The sequence below is a fragment of the Sitophilus oryzae genome, unplaced genomic scaffold (assembly GCF_002938485.1).
Source record: "Sitophilus oryzae breed Bouriz unplaced genomic scaffold, Soryzae_2.0 scaffold_1494_pilon_pilon, whole genome shotgun sequence".
Taxonomy (NCBI): Eukaryota; Metazoa; Arthropoda; class Insecta; order Coleoptera; family Curculionidae; genus Sitophilus; species Sitophilus oryzae.
The window spans coordinates 2772776-2794656 of record NW_022146163.1 but is presented as its reverse complement, the minus strand read 5'-3'; the positions used below and the strand labels follow the sequence as shown (position 1 = coordinate 2794656).

General features: G+C 34.0%; 2 protein-coding genes across 2 annotated transcripts; one reads left to right on the top strand and one right to left on the bottom strand.

The window, feature by feature from the left end:
* Window positions 1-1745: 1745 nt before the first annotated feature.
* On the bottom strand, window positions 1746-6955 carry LOC115877606 (cuticle protein 19-like). Its single transcript, XM_030893852.1, has 3 exons — window positions 6944-6955; window positions 4897-5082; window positions 1746-2132 (listed from the first exon to the last, which is right to left on the bottom strand). The coding sequence occupies exons 1-3, from the start codon at window positions 6953-6955 to the stop codon at window positions 1746-1748; spliced, it is 585 nt and encodes a 194-aa protein (XP_030749712.1).
* A 4905-nt stretch (window positions 6956-11860) lies between these two features.
* LOC115877605 (zinc finger MYM-type protein 1-like) lies at window positions 11861-13657 on the top strand. The gene has a single exon (XM_030893851.1). The coding sequence runs from the start codon at window positions 11861-11863 to the stop codon at window positions 13655-13657; it is 1797 nt and encodes a 598-aa protein (XP_030749711.1).
* Window positions 13658-21881: the final 8224 nt, after the last annotated feature.

Below are 21881 nucleotides of genomic sequence, written 5' to 3'. Positions count from 1 at the left end.
AAATTTCAATTCGAATTTTGCGCATGCGTGTTTAAACGTTCTCCTGGCATTTTTTAGGTTAGTTGTTGGTTTTGATTTTGGAAGAGTCAAAATTCGGGACAGTTGTTAATTAAGTTTTCCAAGTTTTTATGTTTAGAAAAATGGAAACAAAAACGTCATTTATTGATGATTTTTTTCTAAAATGTGTCTCAAGCACCCAAAACTTTTTCTCGCCATTAATATGGGTCGAACACCCCATTTTTTGGGTTTTGGTAAACCCTTTGGTTTTCGGTCAAGCTAATTATTGAGCTGCAACAATAATAGCCGTTTTTTTAACAGCAAAGCCACAAGTCCTAAGAAAATAAGAATAGCGTCCTTTACTCATTTTTCTTTTAATAATTATTTACTTTTCACAGGAAAATGGCTTGTAACAACGACACAAACAAAATAATTATTAAAATTTAAATGTCAAATTTGTCATAATTGTCAAACGAAAATTCCGTGCTGAAGTGGAAGTTTGCAGCTTGCAAGCTTTCAATCCAACTTCAACTTGCACTCTGGCGTCGAATTTTGTTGTGAATGAGTACACTGAAGTACATAAGATAAGCTTGCGTGCCGAAGTACGACTCGGCCAGCGAATTGATTTAGAATGTAGCTTAGTCGTAGAGCTTGCGGAAAAAAATATTTTTAACTAATGAGACCATGAGAAATTTGTAGGACGGTCGCTAGAGGGCGTAACTGCTATGGACAATAACAAAATGGAATTTTTAGGAAATATTGCCTAGTTACGATGTACTATGAATAATAGCTTCATAATCTTCAGTAAATTTTGGATCTTTTTGTTAGAACCATTTTCCCCTATCTGCTAAAATAAAGTGGGTGGTTAGATCTGTTTTTATTTAAATATTAAAAACTCCGGACTGGATGATCGGAATCCAACAAGGGAGGGCTCGTTTAAAAGAGCGTTTCGGAACGGGGCTAGTAACACCGTGTTAGAAAAATAAGGTAATTAAGGGCTTATATTTTCGTATTTATTATAATTTTGCTAATAACTTTGGTTTGAAAAAAGATATCAAGATGCGGTTTTTGCTGACTTGTTAAGCTTTTATTACTCTTTACTATCAGCTAAAATTACATATACTATCGCATTTAATTTTTTTGACAAAACGCGCAATGTTTGCTAAATTGTAAGATAACGCTCCCTAGCGTCTATGTTCAAAAGCTTATTATTATTGTTTATATGGTATAATATAGAGTAAGAAACGCTCTTTCAAACGAGCCCTCGCTTGTTGGATTCCGATCATCCAGTCCGGAGTTATTAATATTTAAATAAAAACAGAACTAACCTCCCCCCACCACTTTATTTTGGTAGATGGGGAAAATGGTCCTAACAAAAAATATTCAAAATTTACTTAAGATTATGAAGCTATTACTTATAGTACACCTTATCTGGGCAAAATTGTGTAAATTTTCTTATTTTTTGTTGGAGTTGCGCCCCCTAGCGGTTGTTCTACAAACTTGAAAATAATTTCCAGCAAGTTCTCATAACCTCTTTAGTTATAAATATTTTTTTCCGCAGGCCCTATGGCTAATACTTTCCGAGATACAGCCGAGAGCTATTCTTAGTGGGACACCCTGTACATTATAAACATTTTGTTAAATCTTTGGCATTTTTTATTACTTAAAAAACAATAAATATAAAAAATCTAATATACAAGACATTATAGTTCAAAATAAACGGCACAAGAATACATGCAAAAATAAATCTAATATCCATAGGGATCATTGTGGTGACCATAACCATATCCCCCATACCCACTCCCATAATGGTACGGTTTCTCGTAAACGACCTCTTTATCTACTGGCACTATCTTTTTAACTACAGGCACAACTTCTTTAACTACAGGTACGACTCTCTCAACTACCGGAGGGTGATGTATTGGTTGCGGATGAACCGACTCGCCGTGTTTTTCGACCACAGCTCTGAATCCGTTGTGATCGGCGATGTAATGAACTACTCTTAGGGTACCGTCTGGATCGGCAACGGTGTAATGTCCTTTGACAACGTCGCCGTCTCGATGTTCCTCTTGAGACTTGTGATCTCCTGTGAGTGGGTCGCTGACGCCGTAGCCGAATTTGTATTTTGGATAAGACTGGAATGAAATTGGAAGTTATTAAAAATGCGATTTAGACCATGCACACAAGGGTCGTCTCAAACTCGAAGCGGAAACGTCTCGAACTCTACTTCCTACGTAAATAATAGTAGGTTCACGAATAGGTCGTTTGGCGGTCGACGCGGAGTCGAAGAGATTGATACTATTATTTACGTACAAAGGTAGACTTGGAAAGCCAGACGACCTGTATGCGGACGCTCTTGTGGGCACAGGGGAATAACACAATACAGATAAATGAAACAAGTTTAGATTGGAAAGTACCCACATTCTTGGAACGGTCGCGACCCAAAGCTTTTGAAAATTTCGGAGCGGTTCGGCTTTTTCCGGAATTATGTCGCCAAATATTTTTTATTCAAATTTATTATTATTTTCTTTTAATTTTATAAATAAAATACAGTGTGTTGCATACAAGAAACTTTATTTTATATAAGGACATGCATGTGAAATATCTGAAACATTGGAAACCGACGTTATGCCACGATCCACAATGGTTTTTGCAGTTCACAGTTCACAACACAGTTTTTTAGTTTTTAATGCCACTTTTTTACAATTATCACGGATTTGAGTAAGTAAAATTTAAATTAAACTCACAAGATAGCAATAATTAATAATTACTTTGAGAATGGACGCTTTAAACGCTTTTCGGTATTTTTTCAATGGGCGGTTTAAATTTTAAAAAGATTTATAATTTCTGAAGATTCTGACTTTGACAAGAGAAAATTATTTCTGTTATTGTTTGCGGTTGTTCTTAGCAACCGCTATAGCAGCGCCAGATCACGTACACGCGAACCAAAACAATTATATATTTTGACGGGCTTTCCCATCTAAATTTATTTCCTTTATTTATGAATGACACTTCTTTTGGGAAAACTGGCAAGTTGAATCTTGATCATCTGCTGATGATGCTAACATGGTTAGCGAAACGCGCGTCCAGTGTGAAAGTATTAAGGTAAACTAATAACACTGTGTTTATCTCGCTAAGGAGACTGAAATCGACAAAATATTAAAAGACAACTTTTAATCGGCATTAAATGGCCTACTCAAATCTGCTAACAAAAGAAAAAAGTCAGTGGCGCACACTTTTTTAGAAAAATATTCCAGTGATAACCTGCGTATGCACGTCCCTGGTGAACCTGTCGACACCTTTTTAATATTAAAATATGTCGCACTTACACACAACCAAACTTATATGGAATCATTCTTTATTTTTGACTAAATTTCTTGCAAGGATAAAAATTGGTATACAACTTTAAGATTAACAGATGTACAAAATGGGAAGAATTATTACTTTCACCGAACAAGGAATGTTCCAGTGCGACGTAGCAGAGATAGTAGGCGTTACCCAGGTGTTGTATCGAAAACATATGGAAGGTACTTGGAATTAGGAACACACAAGGATAGGCCCAGACAAAGTCGTCAAAAAGTCACAACTGAACAACAAGACCGCCTTGTGTGCTAAATTGCTAGAATAAATCCCAATGTTTCTCATCCAGAGCTACAAAGACAACTTTTGGCAGCTACAAGTGTGAACGTTTCAGTTGAAACCATAAGAGAAAGGCTTCATGCACGAGGGTTTTACAGTAGGAAAGAGTTACGGATCCCACAGTTATCTCGGCAAAATAAAATTGACCGGCTAAGTTGACGCCTTCAACATCAAAACTAGACAACTGAGAATTGGCAAAATGTTCTTTTTTCGGATGAGACAAGAACTGGCCTAAGATCAGATAACCATCGAATTCGGGTTCTCAGAGCTCCATGAAGACGAGCGAGACTTCAGACTGCCAAATCTGTACCAAGATATAAAGGAGGAACTGTAATGTTCTGGGGGGGGGGGTATTATACTGGGAGCAAAAACTCCATTGTTACCACTTCAACAAATTTTGACGGGTCGGAGATATGTTGATTTCGTGCTAGAACCAATCGTTAGTCTTTGGAGAGCTGCAATTGGGGATAATCTTAACTTCGTGCACGATAGTGCATCTCCCCATACCAGCAGAGTGACTAGAGAATGTCTTGAAACGGAAGGTGTCACAGTTTTGGACTGACCTGCCTATTTACCAGATCTAAATCCTATCGAACACTGGGACTATCGTGGAACTAGCTCAAAAGAAGGGTTAGAGCTCGTCGAAACGATCCAGAAAATCTCGCACAGCTTATTGATGCAGCATTACCAGAATGGGAAAACATACCCCAAGACAACGTGGATAATTTAATAAGAAGCATGTCAGCATGGATAGAAGCTTGCATAAGGGCTAGAGGTGGCAACAAGGAATATTAAAATTATCAATTTTCTTTTTAAAAATTTAAATCTCAATTTCGTTTCAGAAACCAAAAAAAATACCATTTTGTTTATTTTGGAAACTGATTATTTTATTTTATTGCTATATGGATTATTTTTCATTAAAAGTCATTGGTAAGGACTGAGTTTTATTCATAAACACAAAATTTTCATACATCTCAAAAATTATGAAAAATAATAGATGATTCCATATAAGTTTGGTTGTGTGTATATCTTTTACTCTCAAATTTTCATTCAAATCGCTAAAAATACTTAGAAAATTATAATAAATGGAAAAAATTAATATTTTAACCCCCTGAAGAAACAAAGCAGAATCGGACCTATGTTGATATGAAAAATAGATGATATTTTTACATGAGGAATCTCTCCACTAGAGATGGCACATGTCTTTTGAAACACCCTCTATAATATTCAATGATTTCTAACATCTTTAACTTTACTTACGTGATAATCCTTCTTGTAGCCGTGACTGTGACCATATCCATGACCGTATCCATGTCCATAACCATATTCCTCACCCAAGTGACCGTAAGGTTCATAGTTATAACCATCTACATAATTAACACTCGCTTCTGGATATGGTTTGAGAACTCCATAGCAGGTACTGACCAGCGTAGTCAGTGCCAAAATCTAAAATATACCCCATAAAATATAGTTTTTACAACTGCCAAAAAATTGTTGAAATTATGACAAGGACATCATTCACGCAGTGTTCGAAATAGGTACTTGCTTCTTTGAAAATAAAACCTATTTGATGTTCTTTAATCAACACTCTTTTAAACTTTGTTAGTTATGAGCGAGGTCTTGCAGAAAAAGCAAGACCAAGCCTAGTCTAGACTAGAAGAAATTTGATTTTGATGTCAGTATCTCTCCAGACTCCTACTTGTAGAGGGCGCCACATACATGTGTTTTAACCTTTGAATAAGAAGACTAAGGAAGGAGCATAATGCTATCCATGTATTCATGCATGGTGGGCGGAAAAAGCACTCTAGGGTGGGGATCCTTGACAGCTCTGTTTGACGATTCATTTGACACATTTGAATTTGATTTGAAATTTTGTGGATTTGTCAGTCTTTACGGAGCTTATTTTATGTTATTTATTATTTATTCTACTACTGATAGTTGTATAAAGGTAGTAAATCTAGATGGAAATTGTGGCAGAACTTAAATTGTGACACTATCGCGATTTATCGAAAAAGACTCTAAAATAGTTGGTTGTGTAGCGTGAGGTAGATCTCGGCAAAAATTGAGTGAAATAATGGAACAACTTTTTGCTAGTGACTATATATGCTAGTGACTATACATACGTGTAGTAAACCGATCATTTATGAAATTCACTTAAATTAACTAAATTATATATTTTTCTTGCATTTTAGCTTTTATTTACTACTTGTCAAAGATCAGATGTCAAAGAATTTTGATACGTTAATTTGACTTACCTGCTTCAGTAGCGTATCGGATGTTTGTGTTAATAAATACTTATTATAACTTATCTATTTTTATTAGAATTATATATTTTTATAACAATTTTAATAACTACCAACATTTATTCACAACGTAAAATAAAATAACAAATTATAGAGTCTACCCCACGTCTACCCTACATCATAGTTTTACATTTTTTAAATAAAATTAGAACGGCACTGATAAACCGGAATTTAAGTCGGCCATATTTGAGGCCCATCGCGGTGTACCTAAGATTTTTGATATGCTCCTTCCTTAGTCTTCTTATTCAAAGGTTTTAACTGTGTTGAAGTATATACATCAAAATCAATTTCTCATGTCAAAAAAAACTTCCAGACACAAATTTTCATCCATATATACGTTACTTCACAAATTATTTTGGAAAAAATAGAAATAAAAATGAAACTTCTACACCCCCTATCTCCGAAACTAAGTATTTTAGGACATACATTTAGACGAACTTTTTTAGTTATTTTCATCTGCAAAATATGCTGCCGAAGTTTCCGGAATACAGTTCGGACCACCCTGTATATTACATGTATTACTTATTTTGTTGCTGAAAGCCTGATTTATTTTTTTTGAGGTATTTTCTATTTTTAACGTAGTCAAAACCAACTGGCTTTTTCAAAATCAACTGAAATGTTTAAGGCGCCGCCGCGCCGTCCAGATTAGCCTTACCAGCAAAAAAGAGGCGTTAAACACCAATTTGGACTTTTTTGAAGGGAGACCTTAACACTTAATACTTTACTTTTTCACTTTTTAATTTCTAAGCAAACATTTTTTCATCGTTTTGGAGATGGAAAGATGGAAACTATCAAATAACGGTTTTTAAAAACAACGGTCATGAATTAGAAAATATAATTTTGTATGCAAATAAAGTAGGTATCTTTTCGGAACAGGTGTGTATAGTATTATATTATAACATAATCTGTATACTGCAAAAATTATTAAGACATGAAAGAAGTTTGTTATTGGTAAATAGTTTTTAGCCAAAAGCAACTTATAAAATATTCGGTTTAAAACTTACTCTAAAAATCATTTTCCAATAATGGTTAAAAAAAATACACTTGTATATTTGGACACGGACAATGTAGTGATACTGATATTATTAACTTCGTGCATACTATTTATAATAAAATTCTTTACCTAGACCTCTAGATTTAGAAAAAAATAACCGTCACACGTTAACCGCATCCTAAAAACAAAACGAGACATATCTAATGTAATGGGCAGTCATGCGTTAAGTTTACTTTAAGGTTGATATTTACTTTTTTACGTAATTTGAAGCGGAAAAAATATATTTATTAAATATATGATAATAGTATAAATTTTAAGAATTTTTTAAAGTAAAACGGTGAAGATTTTTTTTAAGCTTTAGTATAAGAACTTAAATTAACAGTGGCATTATTGCGAATTTCAGAAAAGACTGAAAAAGAGTTGTGCATTTTCTTGGTAGTCGTTGGCGTCAGTCGACTATAATTATATGGCAGACATAGGCAGGCTTCTTCGCAGTCATTGGCAGTCGCTTGGCAGTAAAATGATATTTTGGCAGTACATGTACATTTTATCCAAATGAGACACCCCTCGTTTATTCCCTAAGTAAATAAATTAGGGATAAATACCAAAATAGAGGTATTAACATTTTTTAGATAATACGAAGCTTTCTTAAGCGTTTGACTGAAAATTCGATATTATGATCTGAAAGTGAAAAATTTTGTGTAAAGATTCCTTAAGTATCATAACTAATATTAACAAGCGATACCGGGTGCGTCTCAAAAGTGGCTCACCCATATAACTTTTTTATTTTGTCAGTTAAAAAAACGAGATTTGATATGTATTTGACATAAATTAGGATTGATTGACGTATTCAATTGTTTTCGGTCACTTCCTGTTTTACCGGAAATAACTACAACTTTTGATACTTAAATTGGACCCTCGTTATTTTTTGACTTTATTCGATATAAAATAACACTCTGAATAGAATGACATATCATATGTCAACTTTTGACATTTTTGCATATGGTTTATTTGAAACTAGTATAACTTGTGGTTCGTAACGAAAATTTGACCTGAAATACTAAGTGTGTGGTATCAAATTATTCGTAAAAAAATGCTTTTTCCAAATATGTTAATGAGCCACCCTCGTTCCATGTGAAAAAATTGAGATATGATTAAAAATATGATATGGGCATTTTTTAACCGGCCAGGACATGACGCTAAAAACATCAGACGATCAAATATATTTTTTCCAAGGCTTCTTGATTAAGAATTAGTGTTTTTAACATAGCCATGGCACTCTAGATTGAGATTTAAAATACTAATTTTTTTATTAAGCGAGAATGTCAAAAGTTGACATATGATACGTCATTCTATTCAGAATATCATTTTCTATTGAATAAAGTAAAAATATACCGGGGATGCCATTTAAAAATCAAAAGTTGTAGTAATTTCCGGTGAAACAGGAAATGACCAAAAACAATAATTGAATACAGTTGCAGTTATTTATAACATATAACTGCAACTTGCACAAACGGGGAACTCCAGACTCCAGTTCAGCAGAACGCGTTGTTGCCAACCAAAATTTGATTAATAAAAAGAACACAAAAGTGTGGCGTGTGCCTGTGGCCCTACTTTGAGCGTCATATGAAAGTAATTTCTATCTCTTTTTAGTGACGTACAATAATAAGAAATAGGACTACCCTTAGCGCATAAATCGAAAACGCTATTTAGTCGGAGATATAGATATCTATATCTCTGTATTTAGTACAATTTATGTACGTTCCGGCCGAGGACGCCACATCCGAGTAGTCTCATCGGCTTATTAGACTAGGGGATTTTACCGAGCATTAGTGCAGCGGCATATTTTGTTTTTTTTTTGACAAATTTGGGATTTAGACGTCGCGTTGTCATAACTAATTTCCCAACTCAATTATACATTGGGGGGAGCATTCCCCCAATGTATAATTGAGTTTTGGGGAGCATTCCCCACAAACCAAATCCCCCCCTCTACCCCCATCACTTCCCATAGCTTCCCCACTGCAGTTTTGGAAGGATTAAATTACTGCATTAAGTAAAATATCGACCCCACCTCATAAATAGTAGGTATTCAAAAAATCTGTCATTAACAGTTACGAGATATACTAAAGAGAAACAAATTTTTAAAGACGCAATTTGATGCAATTTTTAATAAACCATATTTAATAAAAACACTAATAAAATAATTTCTTCATCAAACAGTAATTAAAAGTAAAATTAAACCGACGCGTGTCGTCCAATCTGATTAGCTCCATTTTATTAAGAAAGCCTAATCGAAACCTACCGATACATTTTATCAGAATATATTAGAATAATTTATTAAACGTTCACTTCGCAAAGCGATACTATCACGCCTTATCTGCCAGCAAATAACCCTGTCAAAAAAATTGTCCTACATATGAGTTCAAGTGAACTGCTCAATTTTTTTAACCTCACTGGTCCATGGCCTCGTTGAATAGCGTAAGATCATTATTCCCTTTTTACATGTGAGTTAAATTTAAAAGGGACATAGGTACTTGTCTATCAATAATTTTTTTTCTAGATATTTAGTTGAACGTAAAATAGCGAAGAAAACTATTGCAATAGCGATTCTAGAGATATACTGTTGAATAATATATCAAAAATATCGAGTGACGAACTTGCTTTTATACAGGGTGTTGAAAAAAAAAACATGTGCCATCTCTCATGGGAAGATTCCTTACGTAAAAATAAGACTTATTCTTCATATCAACATAGGTCCGATGCTGCCAAACCAAACCAAACCAAACCAAACCAACTTACCCTAAAAATTTCATTCGAAACGCTAAAAGTACTTGGAAGAAAATTATAATAAATGGAAAAAATAATAATACTTTAACACCCTGTAGTTACGAAACAAAGCAGAATCGGACCTATGTTGATATGAAAAATAAATCTTATTTTTACGTAAGGAATCTTCCCATGAGAGATGGCACATGTTTTTTGAAACACCCTGTTATAAGTAAAAAAAGTCAGTAGTTTTGTACAGGTACGGATGAAAAATTATTAGTCTTCAAACCAGTTAAAAATATGTAGGTGGCGCCCTCTACAAGTAGGAGTCATATTGAATGTCAAAAACTCGCAGATACCAATTTTCACCCAAATATTGACTTTACTTTAGAAATTATTTGGAAAAAATCGAAATAAAAATGAAACTTCTACACTCTGTATCCCCGAAACTAAGTATTTTAGGATATATATATATATATTTTAGGATATATATATATATATATATATATATATATATATATATATATATATATATATATATATATATATATATATATATATATATATATATATATATATATATATATATATACCGGGTGCGTCTCAAAAGTCGCTCACCCCTATTACTTTTTTATTTTTTTCAGATAAAAAAAACGAGATTTGGTATGTTAGTATAATACATACAGTTCGTCTGCTGGATCTGTGTCTACGAAAGGAATGCGGACAAAAAACATTTAAATAAACAACAATATATTTTATACGTCGACTTGACGAGTACGTCACCGCTAATCGCTCCGTCCACTCATTTTATTGGCTACTTGCAAATTTGTCGAATTTTTATTGATGGGACGCGTCCGGGGCCGTATCTGGGGGTTTGGGGTTCAAACCACCCCCCGAAATTATGGCCGAAAATTTTTAAAAAGTAATGATCATTAAGTAAGTAAGAACGAAAGAAAAAAAGAAGAAGAAGAAGATAAAGTCAACGAAGAAGAAGATAAAGTCAAACCTGAATAAAAGTTTCAAATAAAGTAAAGCAAGCTTATATATATTCTCCGGCGCATTCGCCAAATTTTTTTAAATTAGTTTGTCCTGTTGTCACAGCAGCGCTAGTGAATGCGATTCCAATTTTTACTATGCAATCTGCATCTCTCTTTTTATTACTTTCTCTATGCACTAACTTCACTTTTCCACTTTGACAGCAAATGTCATTTTCGACTTTCAACTTTCAAGTGTTTAAAACAGCAAAAGTTTGACAAGGTCAAAATTTTGAATGTTGTGTGTTTTGCTGGTCATTAACGTGACTAACGTTTGTTATTGTTCTGCTATTCATAGAAGGTGAGTGAATTGGTATTTTGTTTTATGGTGGCGGTTTTGCCGTTTGTGAGGTAATATGTACATTCTTGATAGTATGGGTATAGTTTCAGGTAGTTTTAGGCTTCGTCCTACGTGGGCGACAAAAGCGAACGAGCGACGCGTGCGACAACAGAGGGCGATGAGCGCGACTAGCGCGACATATTTAAATTGCCTGCGATGCCGCTTCAGTCGCGCGACTCTCCTACCTAGGTCAGCTTCGTAAAGCCGCGTACACCTAGCGAACGCATACGTTCGATCAAATCCCGCACACATGCCGTGATTTTGTTTGAAGTATTTTTTCGCTGTTCGCTGTTACGTACACACCTAGTGAACGCATCATACATCTGTTTGCGTGCGGTAGTATTCCCTTTGAAGTACCGCCAAGTCAGCGAACGTAACCGCACGCGAATGTATGCGTTCGTTGCTACGTACACATTTTCCGAATTCGTTCGTTCTAAGCGATGCGGCCGTATGCGTTCGCGGCTTAAGAAAACGTTATTTGATAAATACGCGTCGCTCGCACCGCCCAAATCGCGCGCTTTGGTCTCCCACGTAGGACGAAGCGTTAGTTTAACTATAGTTCTAATCTACTGTCTTTTTTCTCTCGTGTAACCTAACGAGTACATTATCGGCAGATGATGTCGATGTTCGATGTCGATATTCAGTTTAATATGAATTTTTACTTTATACGTTTTTACTTAAATTTTTCATTATACCAATTCAGCAGCAGCCGCCACTGTACAATGATGCAAAGCCAAATATTTTATATTTTCCTAATAGCGCACTTTTATTGCTTGTAGAATTTAAAATGGCAAAACGTAATGTCCAGAGTTCACTGACGGATTTTTTTTGTAAAAAAAGCAAAATTTCTTCTGAATCTATTGAAGAAGCTGCTAGTTCTAGCCAAGCAATTTGTACAGATACTCCCACTTTAGAAGTTGCACCAAATTGTATTCAGACTCTGATAGAAGTAAATACAAGGAATCAAACCAAATTTGATAATTCAGATATCGGCTGCTGTTTTACTGAAAAACTAGATGACGGAGTAAAATTTAGACTTTTGACCTCTCCGTGGGTTCCAGATGAAAAATATAATTTTCCTGTTTCAAAGAAAAGGAACCTAAAATTTCAAATAGGTTGGCTAAAACGTTTTCCGTGGCCTAGTTACAATAATCATGGTGATCAAGGTGCAGTGTGTAAGTACTGCGCAATATTTGCGTCTGAATTTAATGGCAAAGGTAGTCACCAAAAGCTGTTTTCCTTGGTTGTAAAACCCTTCAATAACTGGAAGGACGCCATAGAGACATTCGTGCATCATAGTAATACTGACTATCATAAGAAAAGTACCGTCTTCGCTGATAATTTTGTAGCCACTTTTAACAGATCGGCCCCAGATATTGTGATGCAACTTGACTCTAGTCGTGCAAAACAAATAGCGGACAATAGAAAAAAATTAAAACCTATAATCGAGACTATTATACTCTGTGGACGCCAAGAGTTGGCTCTACGTGGAACTAACGATTCTGGTCCATTGACTTTAAATTCCATAGAGCCTGTTTATAATGATGGGAATTTCCGGGCATTACTGCGTATGCGCCTATCATGTGGGGATAAAGATTTGATTGAGCACATTGAAGGTCAATCTTTAAATGCCATGTATATAAGTCCAATCATTCAAAATAATATAATTCAAATTTGCGGAAAAATGATACAAGAACAAATTGTTTCCAGAATAAATAAATCCAAATATTTTTCAATTTTGATGGATGAGACTACGGATATTTCCCGGATCGAGCAGTTATCCCTTTGTGTGAGGTACATTGACTCCAATGAGCAGAACGGCAATCCAGTCTATATTATGCGTGAAGATTTTCTACAATTTGTGCAAGTTCATAGTACAACTGGGAATGATTTAGCGACGGTAATGTTAGAGTGTTTAGAAGAACTCAAGATAGATTGTACTTATTTGGTTGGGCAAGGTTATGATGGGGCTGCAGCCATGAGCGGCAGCTTTAAAGGCGTACAAGCAATAATAAGAGAAAAACACCCAGCAGCATTATACGTGCATTGTAGTGCACATTCTCTAAATTTAGCTCTGGCTCACTGCTGCAATGTCCAAAGCGTCAGAAATTGTATTGGAACCATCAAATCCGTTGCAATCTTCATAAAAATGTCAGCAAAGCGGACTGATATTCTACAAAATAAAATTAAAGAACATGCCCCTGATAATAAATGGAAGAAGTTGACAACCATGTGTGAAACTCGATGGGTGGAAAATCACGACGGATTAATTAGGTTTACAGAAATTTTCAAGCCTCTTGTTGAAACACTGGAAGAACTACAAGTAGTGAAAGATATAGAGACGTCCTCAAAGGCTACACAGTTACATCATGCCATTATGACCGGTGACTTTATTATCAGCATGTTAACCGCAACTACTTTATTCGCGTATACCCTACCTTTATGCAGAATTCTTCAGACAGTTAACATCGATCTCTTTTCAGCAACGGAACATGTTGATACTGTTTTAAGTCAACTTAAAAGTATGAGAGATAACATAGATCAAGTGTTCAGCAACATTTTTGAAAAAGCCAAAAAACAATAGATCGAGAGAATCAATAGATGCACAAGAGCATATTCAAATTCCGAGAATAGTTGCACGTCAGAAAAATCGTTCTAACATCATGGTAGCGAGCCCAGAGGAATATTTTCGAATTACAGTTGCAATTCCTTTTTTGGACGATTTCATACATCAGTTGACTGAACGATTTGCGAAGCACAAAAAATCATTGTCCTCTCTACATTACTTATTACCAAATGTATGTGCTGTACACAAAGTGGAACTAGAGGACCTTTCCCTATACAAACAATTTTTGGACTATGACACTTTAGCGGCAGAACTAGATTTGTGGCGGCAGAAATGGAAGCAGCTACCTGCAGTCGACCGACCTAAAAACGCCATCGAAACGATATCGGAGTGTAACCAGTGTATATATCCAAATATATACATTTTATTGAAGATTCTAGCAACTCTACCAGTGTCAACAGCTACACCAGAAAGGTCTTTTTCAACCCTAAGATGATTGAAGGACTTCCTACGTAACTCTACAGGTCAGGAGCGATTGACAGGACTTGCTCTATTAAGCGTACATAGAGAAATAAATGTTGATATAGAAGAGGTAGTCAATCGTTTTTCCAGGGAAAAGACTAGAAACGTGCAGTTTATCCTTTAAAATTCATGATTTTTACCTGTTACTTTTTTAAAATTTTATTTTCAATTAAAATTTGAGTGTAGCCCAAAGCGATTTTTTTATTATGCTTTTTTCCTAGTAGCTTTTGAACCCCCCCCGAAATTTTGGTCTAGATACGGCCCTGGACGCGTCGTCTAATTTTTTACGAAAAACATCGAGAGAATATCGTTTCCCCTCTACGGATACCCCGTAGCCACAGGACGGACAGACGTTCTGTATGTAAATTAGGATTGATAGACGTATTCAATTGTTTTTGGTCACTTCCTGTTTCACCGGAAATGACTACAACTTTTGATTTTTAAATGGCACACTTATATTAATATGCTGCCGAATATTTTTACTTTATTTGATGGAAAATGACACTCTGAATATAATGACATATCATGTCAACTTTTGACGTTTTTGCTTTAAAAAAAATCATATTTTAAATTTTAATTGAGAGTGCCATGGCTGTGTTAAAAACACTAATTTTTAAACAAGAAGCCTTGGAAGAATAGATTTGATCGTCTAATGTTTTTTGTGTCTTGTTCTGGCCAGTTAAAAGATGACCTAATCGTATTTTTAATCATATCTCAATTTTTTGAAATGGAACAAGGGTGGTGCATTGTCATATTTGGAAAAAAAATAAAATTTTTTACGAATAATTTGATACCACACACTTGGTATTTCGAGTCAAATTGTCGTTATGAAACGCTTGTTACAATTTCAAATAAACCATATGCGAAAATGTCAAAAGTTGACATATGATATGTCATTCTATTCATAGTGTCATTTTTTATCTAATAAAGTAAAAAAAAGTTGTATTCATTTCCGTTGAAACAGGAAGTGACCAAAACAATTGAATACGTCAATTAATCCTAATAATTTATGTATTATACTAACATACCAAATCTCGTTTTTTTATCTGAAAAAATAAAAAAGTTATAGGGGGTGAGCCATTTTTGAGACGCACCCGGTATATATGAACTTTTTTATTTATTTTTGTGTCCAGAATATGCTGCTGAAGTTTCCGGAATACAGTTCGGAATTCAGACCACCCTGTATAGTTTGAAAAAAAAATTGGATATAATTTCTGTTTAAAGAGTTCAGAGATTACTGGGTATTAGCGCAATAGACTATATTAAAAAATTAATAACAGAGATCATTTATATACGCGGTAATCCGTAACGACCTTGTATGCGCCTCATTGAATAAGAATTCTTTCGAGTAAACAGCAAGGTAGCGGCTACTACTGAAATTTTGTAATATTTCTGGAATTTTCATTCATTAATTCTGCCACTTTTGCGGCTTTATTTAATACTTTTTATATTTTTTTAATGTTATAAATCATGGTACAAAGAATACAAGGTATGATATTGCGCAGGTTGGTTGCTACGTCACAGGTGATAACAGGCGCTATTGGTCAGCACGCTCCGCGCGCCAGTTCAAATCGTCAAGGTATTGTTATAAACCTGTTTTTTTGTTTATATACCGTCATTGAATTATCGCTAAGCAAGTTACTGTGGAGCAGTGCGTAAGGAGTTGGGCTAGGAAGCGAGAGACCGGAGTTCGAATCTCGGCCGGGACATAACTTTTTATTTATTTTTTTAAATACTGTTGTATTCTATAGTTTATTTTTGTAGTATAAAAAAAGAACTATTTATTCTGTTATTTTTTCATCTCCGGTATTAATATAAATTGACTGTTGGTACAATACCTCATTTAATATAAAATAATATTCTACTTTTTGAAATGTATCAGGCCCTAATTGTACCTAAAAGTAATATATTTTTAATGATATACCATATTGTAAACTATTTAATATTTCAGTCACTTAAAAAGTTAATTTGCATTGAATAATTGCCTACCATTAAAGGAAATTTGAGCTATATAATCTTTGATGGGCATATTCTGGGTATGCAAATACTTCCTCTAAATTTTGGGTGTCGTTCAACGGATTTATTCTCAAAACCAGAAACATCTACATATAAAAAGAAAAGCACAGGTCACTAATTATAATAAACTTCACCCTTGGAATTACTTCCACTAATTATAATAAACTTCACCCTTGGAATTACTTCTATCACAATTACAATACATTCATCTGCATTGGCATTTTCTACTTTTCGATGGGAAACAATAAAATTCCCAACATTTTATAAATGATGTAACAATTCCTCTTGTGGTTACTTTTCCATATATTATATCCTCATCTCTGTCCTTATGTGAAATCAGAGGCAATGAACATGAAAATTATTTACCATAAACATCGCAAACTAAAAACCTAATAAACAATTTTATAGGTACCAAATATAGAAATAAATTTAGTATTCTTACCTATTATGGTCCAAAGTCCAAATCCATGTTAATAGATAATTATTATTTTTAAATATATTTTTTTGGAACTTCTGGTTTTAGTAATTATTAAATTAAACGAACTAAAAAGTCTTAAAAATAAACAATTCTTAACCATAACCCCAAAAAATGCAGATCTCCTGTCAACTTTCTTTATTTTTTATTTATTCCTCATTTTCCTAGTGACGTCACAGGTGGTATGCGCGAACTGAACGAAATTGGAGCCGCTATCGATCATACCTTGTATTCTTTGTACCATGGTTATACATAGTAATATTGAATTACTAAGTTGAACTTAACAACCGTGTTCTGGAATAGATATTTATTATTGATTATTTATATTTAAAGTTTTTTAAAAATAAACTCTTATATTTAATATTATTTCATCACATTTTTGATTTAGCATGAGAAAAATACGGAAAGTTGAGGAAAATTGCTTCTTGGCCTCAAGGGCTTATGCTCATAGGAATCTTCCTGATAAGCGTTCCTTTGAAAAACTACTTGTCCTATTTCGCAGAGCTGGTAGTATGGTTTATAAATAACCTATTAGGCAGAAACCTGTCGTTGAAAGTAAAGAAGATGAATTTGCCGTAATTGGCTCTTTTATCGAAAAACCATATATAATAGTCATCGTAAAATAAATCAAAGAACTACTTCTTCGTTTTTCTTGATAGAATAATAAATACATATTTAATAAATATTATTTATTAAACTATTGTAGGTAAATTAAATAAAAATAAACTGGTATAAATTTAAATAAGTCCATAAACTAATTTCGAACTGTCACTAAAAACTTGCCATGACGACACTAGCCCTCTTGGTTGCCATTTTATTGAAAAATTGCTCTTTATTCAAAATAGATAGGTATAGCAAACCCTAGTATAGTTTGAAAGAGCATTTGAATCTGCTTCGATTTATTTTAAAAAAATACAGAGTGTGGTATTTGAAATATGTTTCTATGTAAAATAAATATTTAAAATAGACAGTAGTTTTTGACACCTCTGTATACATTAAACGCAGCAGTCAAAATTTCCAGTACAGTTTATTTCTTTGGCTTAAAAGTCAGCAAAACAATTAGTACCTGGTGTTCACAATCTTTTTTATTATAGCATGCATATTTAAATATCTTTAAATATCTCAAAAACCAAAGATTGTAACAGATACAAAATAGTACAGTACAATACAACATAATATGCTACTATATCTAATACACATTATCTAAGTACTATTTAACTAAGACTATATTTAAATTTTAAGAATCAAAATAAACGTTAAAAGAATTACCACAAAGTAATAGAATTACTTGTATGTGGAAAGGAATACAATTTAATTATGACAATATATAATGTTCACTGGCACTTATGAAAATTTATTTTGTATATTTTAAGTTAACTAGGTCATTAAATATATCTCTCCCTCGATCAACCATCCATTTGCATACCCCTTTTTTAAACCCGGAGTAACTTTTAACATCCTTTAGGAAGGTTGGTAAGATGTTATATAATCGAGGTACAAAAAACTTTGAAGATCTTTGTCCAACAGTTTTAGAGCATAAACTAGGATAAAACGCCTTATGTCTAGTTTCATATTCATGGTCAACATGTTCAATAGATATTTTCCCCTGATAAATGAATTTTAAAACATCTAGGCTGTATAGCTGACGTATATCCAGTAGATGTGCCTGCTTAAAGAGAACGTTTGAAGAGAAAGTTTTCTTTTTATTGTAAATAATTTTTATGAACCATTTTTGAACAGAATACAAGCTCTTTAAATGACATTCAGCCGCACCACCCCACCCTAGAATTCCATATGTCAAATGAGATTGTACAAGGGATGAGTACAGGATTCTAAGCTGTTTGACGTCCAAAAAACTTTTCAAATAATTAAATTTCGGCAACAATCCTCGCAATTTTTTAGTTACATTATTAATATGAATATTCCATTTAAGATGTTTGTCGATTGTAACCCCTAAATATTTTATAAAATCACATTCCGGTATTACATTATTATTGGTTATTTGTAATCTGTCCCAATCTGGTTCATTATTTTTATAAATAGAGAAGGATATATATTTGGTTTTGTCATAGTTTAATGTTAATTTGTTTTTGATAAACCAGGTATTAATTGTCTGAAAGTCTTCCTCTGCTAATCTTTTCAAATTCGACCAAGAGTTAGATTTATAAAATATCGCTGTATCATCTGCGTAGCTAAAAATTTCTGCTTTTGTGTTAATTGTAAGTAGATCATTAATATAAATAACAAATAATAACTGACCCAACACAGTGCCTTGTGGTACACCATGCTCAATCCTTCCTGGCTTGCTATTAATATCTCCCAAATTAACATATTGTGATCTGTTCTCAAGGTAACTTTTTAAAATACTTAGGCTGTTTCCTCGTATTCCATATCTCTCTAATTTGTCTAATAGTATTTTGTGATTTACCGTATTAAATGCTTTAGCGAGATCTACGAATATACAGAGGCTTCGATGTCCCGAGTCTAGAGCATCATAGATTGATGATGTCAATGCATGAACGGCATCCTGTGTTGATTTGCCTTCTAAAAAACCAAATTGATTTTTTGATATTATGTTAAATTTTAGAAAGAATTTTAACAAACGTTTTTTTATAACTGTTTCAAAAATTTTAGAAAAAACTGATAATATAGATATCGGTCTATAATTGCCTATATGCTCCTTATCACCCCCTTTATATAATGGTTTAATTACACCTACTTTTGTGTCCAAGGATTCAAATATGACATAAAATATCGGGTGTTCCATAAGAAAAAAATATAACTTTGGTGTGGATCTTAGTCCTGACATACCCTGTACATTTCAAAATAATTTTAAATTTGCACATACCGGGTGCGTCTCAAAAGTGGCTCACCTCCTATAACTTTTTTATTTTTTCAGATAAAAAAATGAAAATTGCTATGTTAGTATATGACAAAAATTGGGATTGATTGACGTATTCAATTGTTATCGGTCACTTCCGGTTTCACCGGAAATGACTACAACTTTTGATTTTTAAATGGCACTCTCGGTATTTTTTTACTTTATTCGATAGAAAATGGCACTCAGAATCGAATGACATATAATATGTCAACTTTTGACATTTTGGCATATGGTTTATTTGAAATTCTAACATGCGGTTCATAACGACAATTTGACTCAAAATACCAAGGGTGTGGTATCAAATTATTCGTAAAAAAATACTTTTTCCAAATATGCTAATGAGCCACCCTCGTTCCATTTGAAAAAAAATGAGATATGATTAAAAATATGATTTGGGCATCTTTTAACCGGCCAGGACAAGACGCCTAAGACATTAGACGATCAAATCTATTTTACCAAGGCTCCTTGAACTCATGATTGAAATTTAAAATAGAATTTGTTTTTCAGTGACTATGTCAAAACTTGACATATGATATGTCATTCGATTCAGAGTGTCATTTTTTATCAAATAAAGTAAAAAAAAATACCGAGGGTGCCATTTAAAAATCAAAAGTTGTAACCATTTCCGGTGAAACCGGAAGTGACCGAAAACAATTGAATACGTCAATCAATCCCAATTTATGTCATATACTAACATAACCAAATCTCGTTATTTTATCTGAAAAAATAAAAAAGTTATAGGGGTGAGCCACTTTTGAGACGCACCCGGTATACCCATAAAATATTTTCTCTCTACATCTTTCCGTTTTTGTATAATCAATCGAGGCTAATGAGGTGCGCCACCCTGTATAGCTACAGAACAGATCGACGTATTTTACTTTGCACAAAGGACAAAGGACAAAGGGCCCCGCAAAGATCAGCAGCCGCTGCCATAAACGCAGGTGGTACTGTAATTATTAGAGATTTAGAGGAACCTTTTAAATATACTTTTAGCGCTGTCACTGACCTACATTGTACCACATTACGCAGTACCGAAATAAATATAGTACCACTGTTGTGATTAATCGATGCAATGGGTGATAGCGATCTGGTCGATCATGTTAATTCACTCGAATCTGATCCCACCTAACGTTCTGTGATTGATTGTTCAGATTATTCCAACTGACCGTTGGTTTGGGAGAGTGTTTATTTGGACGTACCGGCGCTTTTCTCGGTACTTTAATGACACAACGCGACCTTGTCGCCCGCAAGTCTATCAATTAACAAATTAAATATGGGTCAGGTACTTACTTTCCTATTTTGACTGGCGGCAAATTAGCCGAAAGCTTAGAACCGTATACTGGGTTGTTATCTAATCAAACGGCCCATTCCAAAGGCCAAAACACCGGTTCCCCATAAATCACCGAAGTTAAGCGACGTTAGACGATGCGAGTGAATGGACGGGTGGTCGTCTGGAAACTCTGTCGTGCTGTTGTTCCATGACAAGAGTGTAAAATCTATTGACGATTGACACACACTGCTCATTCACGCCGGTTTGAGGCTGGATGAGATCGGATATCTCGTGAGTAAAAGTCGATTTAGACATTCGCCAATTCGGTAGGCCATTGACAATGAGATGGCCGAGGAGAGCGGTTCAGATTCCGCGTAAATAAAGTAGGCCCCATCCAGATTAGCCTTACACTACAAAAAAGAAAATGTAAAATGTAGTAATTTTACATAGCTTAGTAAAAGTTTTCAAGTTTCTGTGTAAATTTTCGCAAACTTCTGTAACTAGTATTAATTAAAAATATGGAATATGTTACATCAAATTATGAAATAAATTACATATCTATACTAATATCACAGATAACATTAATATTTATTACAAAATCCTTAAGCGACTGACTCCCTGATTAATCACGATCCTGCTCAAACCACTCAACGTAAGAAGCTCAATTTTGGCATACAGGTTGATTCTAGGGTGTAGAGGTTTGATAAGAAAGGATTTTTCGAAATTCCTGTTCCAAGGGGGTGAAACCACCCCTCAAATATTACAATATTTTTTATTTAAAAAACGGTCAAGTTTCCGAAAAAACGTTTAAACACGTATATTTTATTTTGTTTTTTTGCATATTTTAAGATTTTTTAAAAATGTATACAGGGTGTTTCGAAAAATTTGGTCATTGATTAATCACGATCCTCCTTAAAGCGCTTGACGTAAAAAGCTGATTTTTGGAAAACAGATTGACTTTAGGGTGTAGAGGTTCGATAAGAAGGGATTTTTCGAAACTCGAATTCTAAGGGGGTGAAACTATCCTTCAAATATTAAAATATTTTTTATTTAAAAACCGGTGAGTTTTTCGGAAAAC

Bases quoted from the DNA above. Each gene is read 5' to 3' on its own strand.
- LOC115877606 (XM_030893852.1), bottom strand. The intron at 2,133-4,896 runs GTAAGTAAAGTT...ATTTCATTCCAG, and splicing joins GCTACAAGAAGGATTATCAC to TCTTATCCAAAATACAAATT.
- LOC115877605 (XM_030893851.1), top strand. From the start codon at position 11,861: ATGGCAAAACGTAATGTCCAGAGTTCACTGACGGATTTTTTTTGTAAA.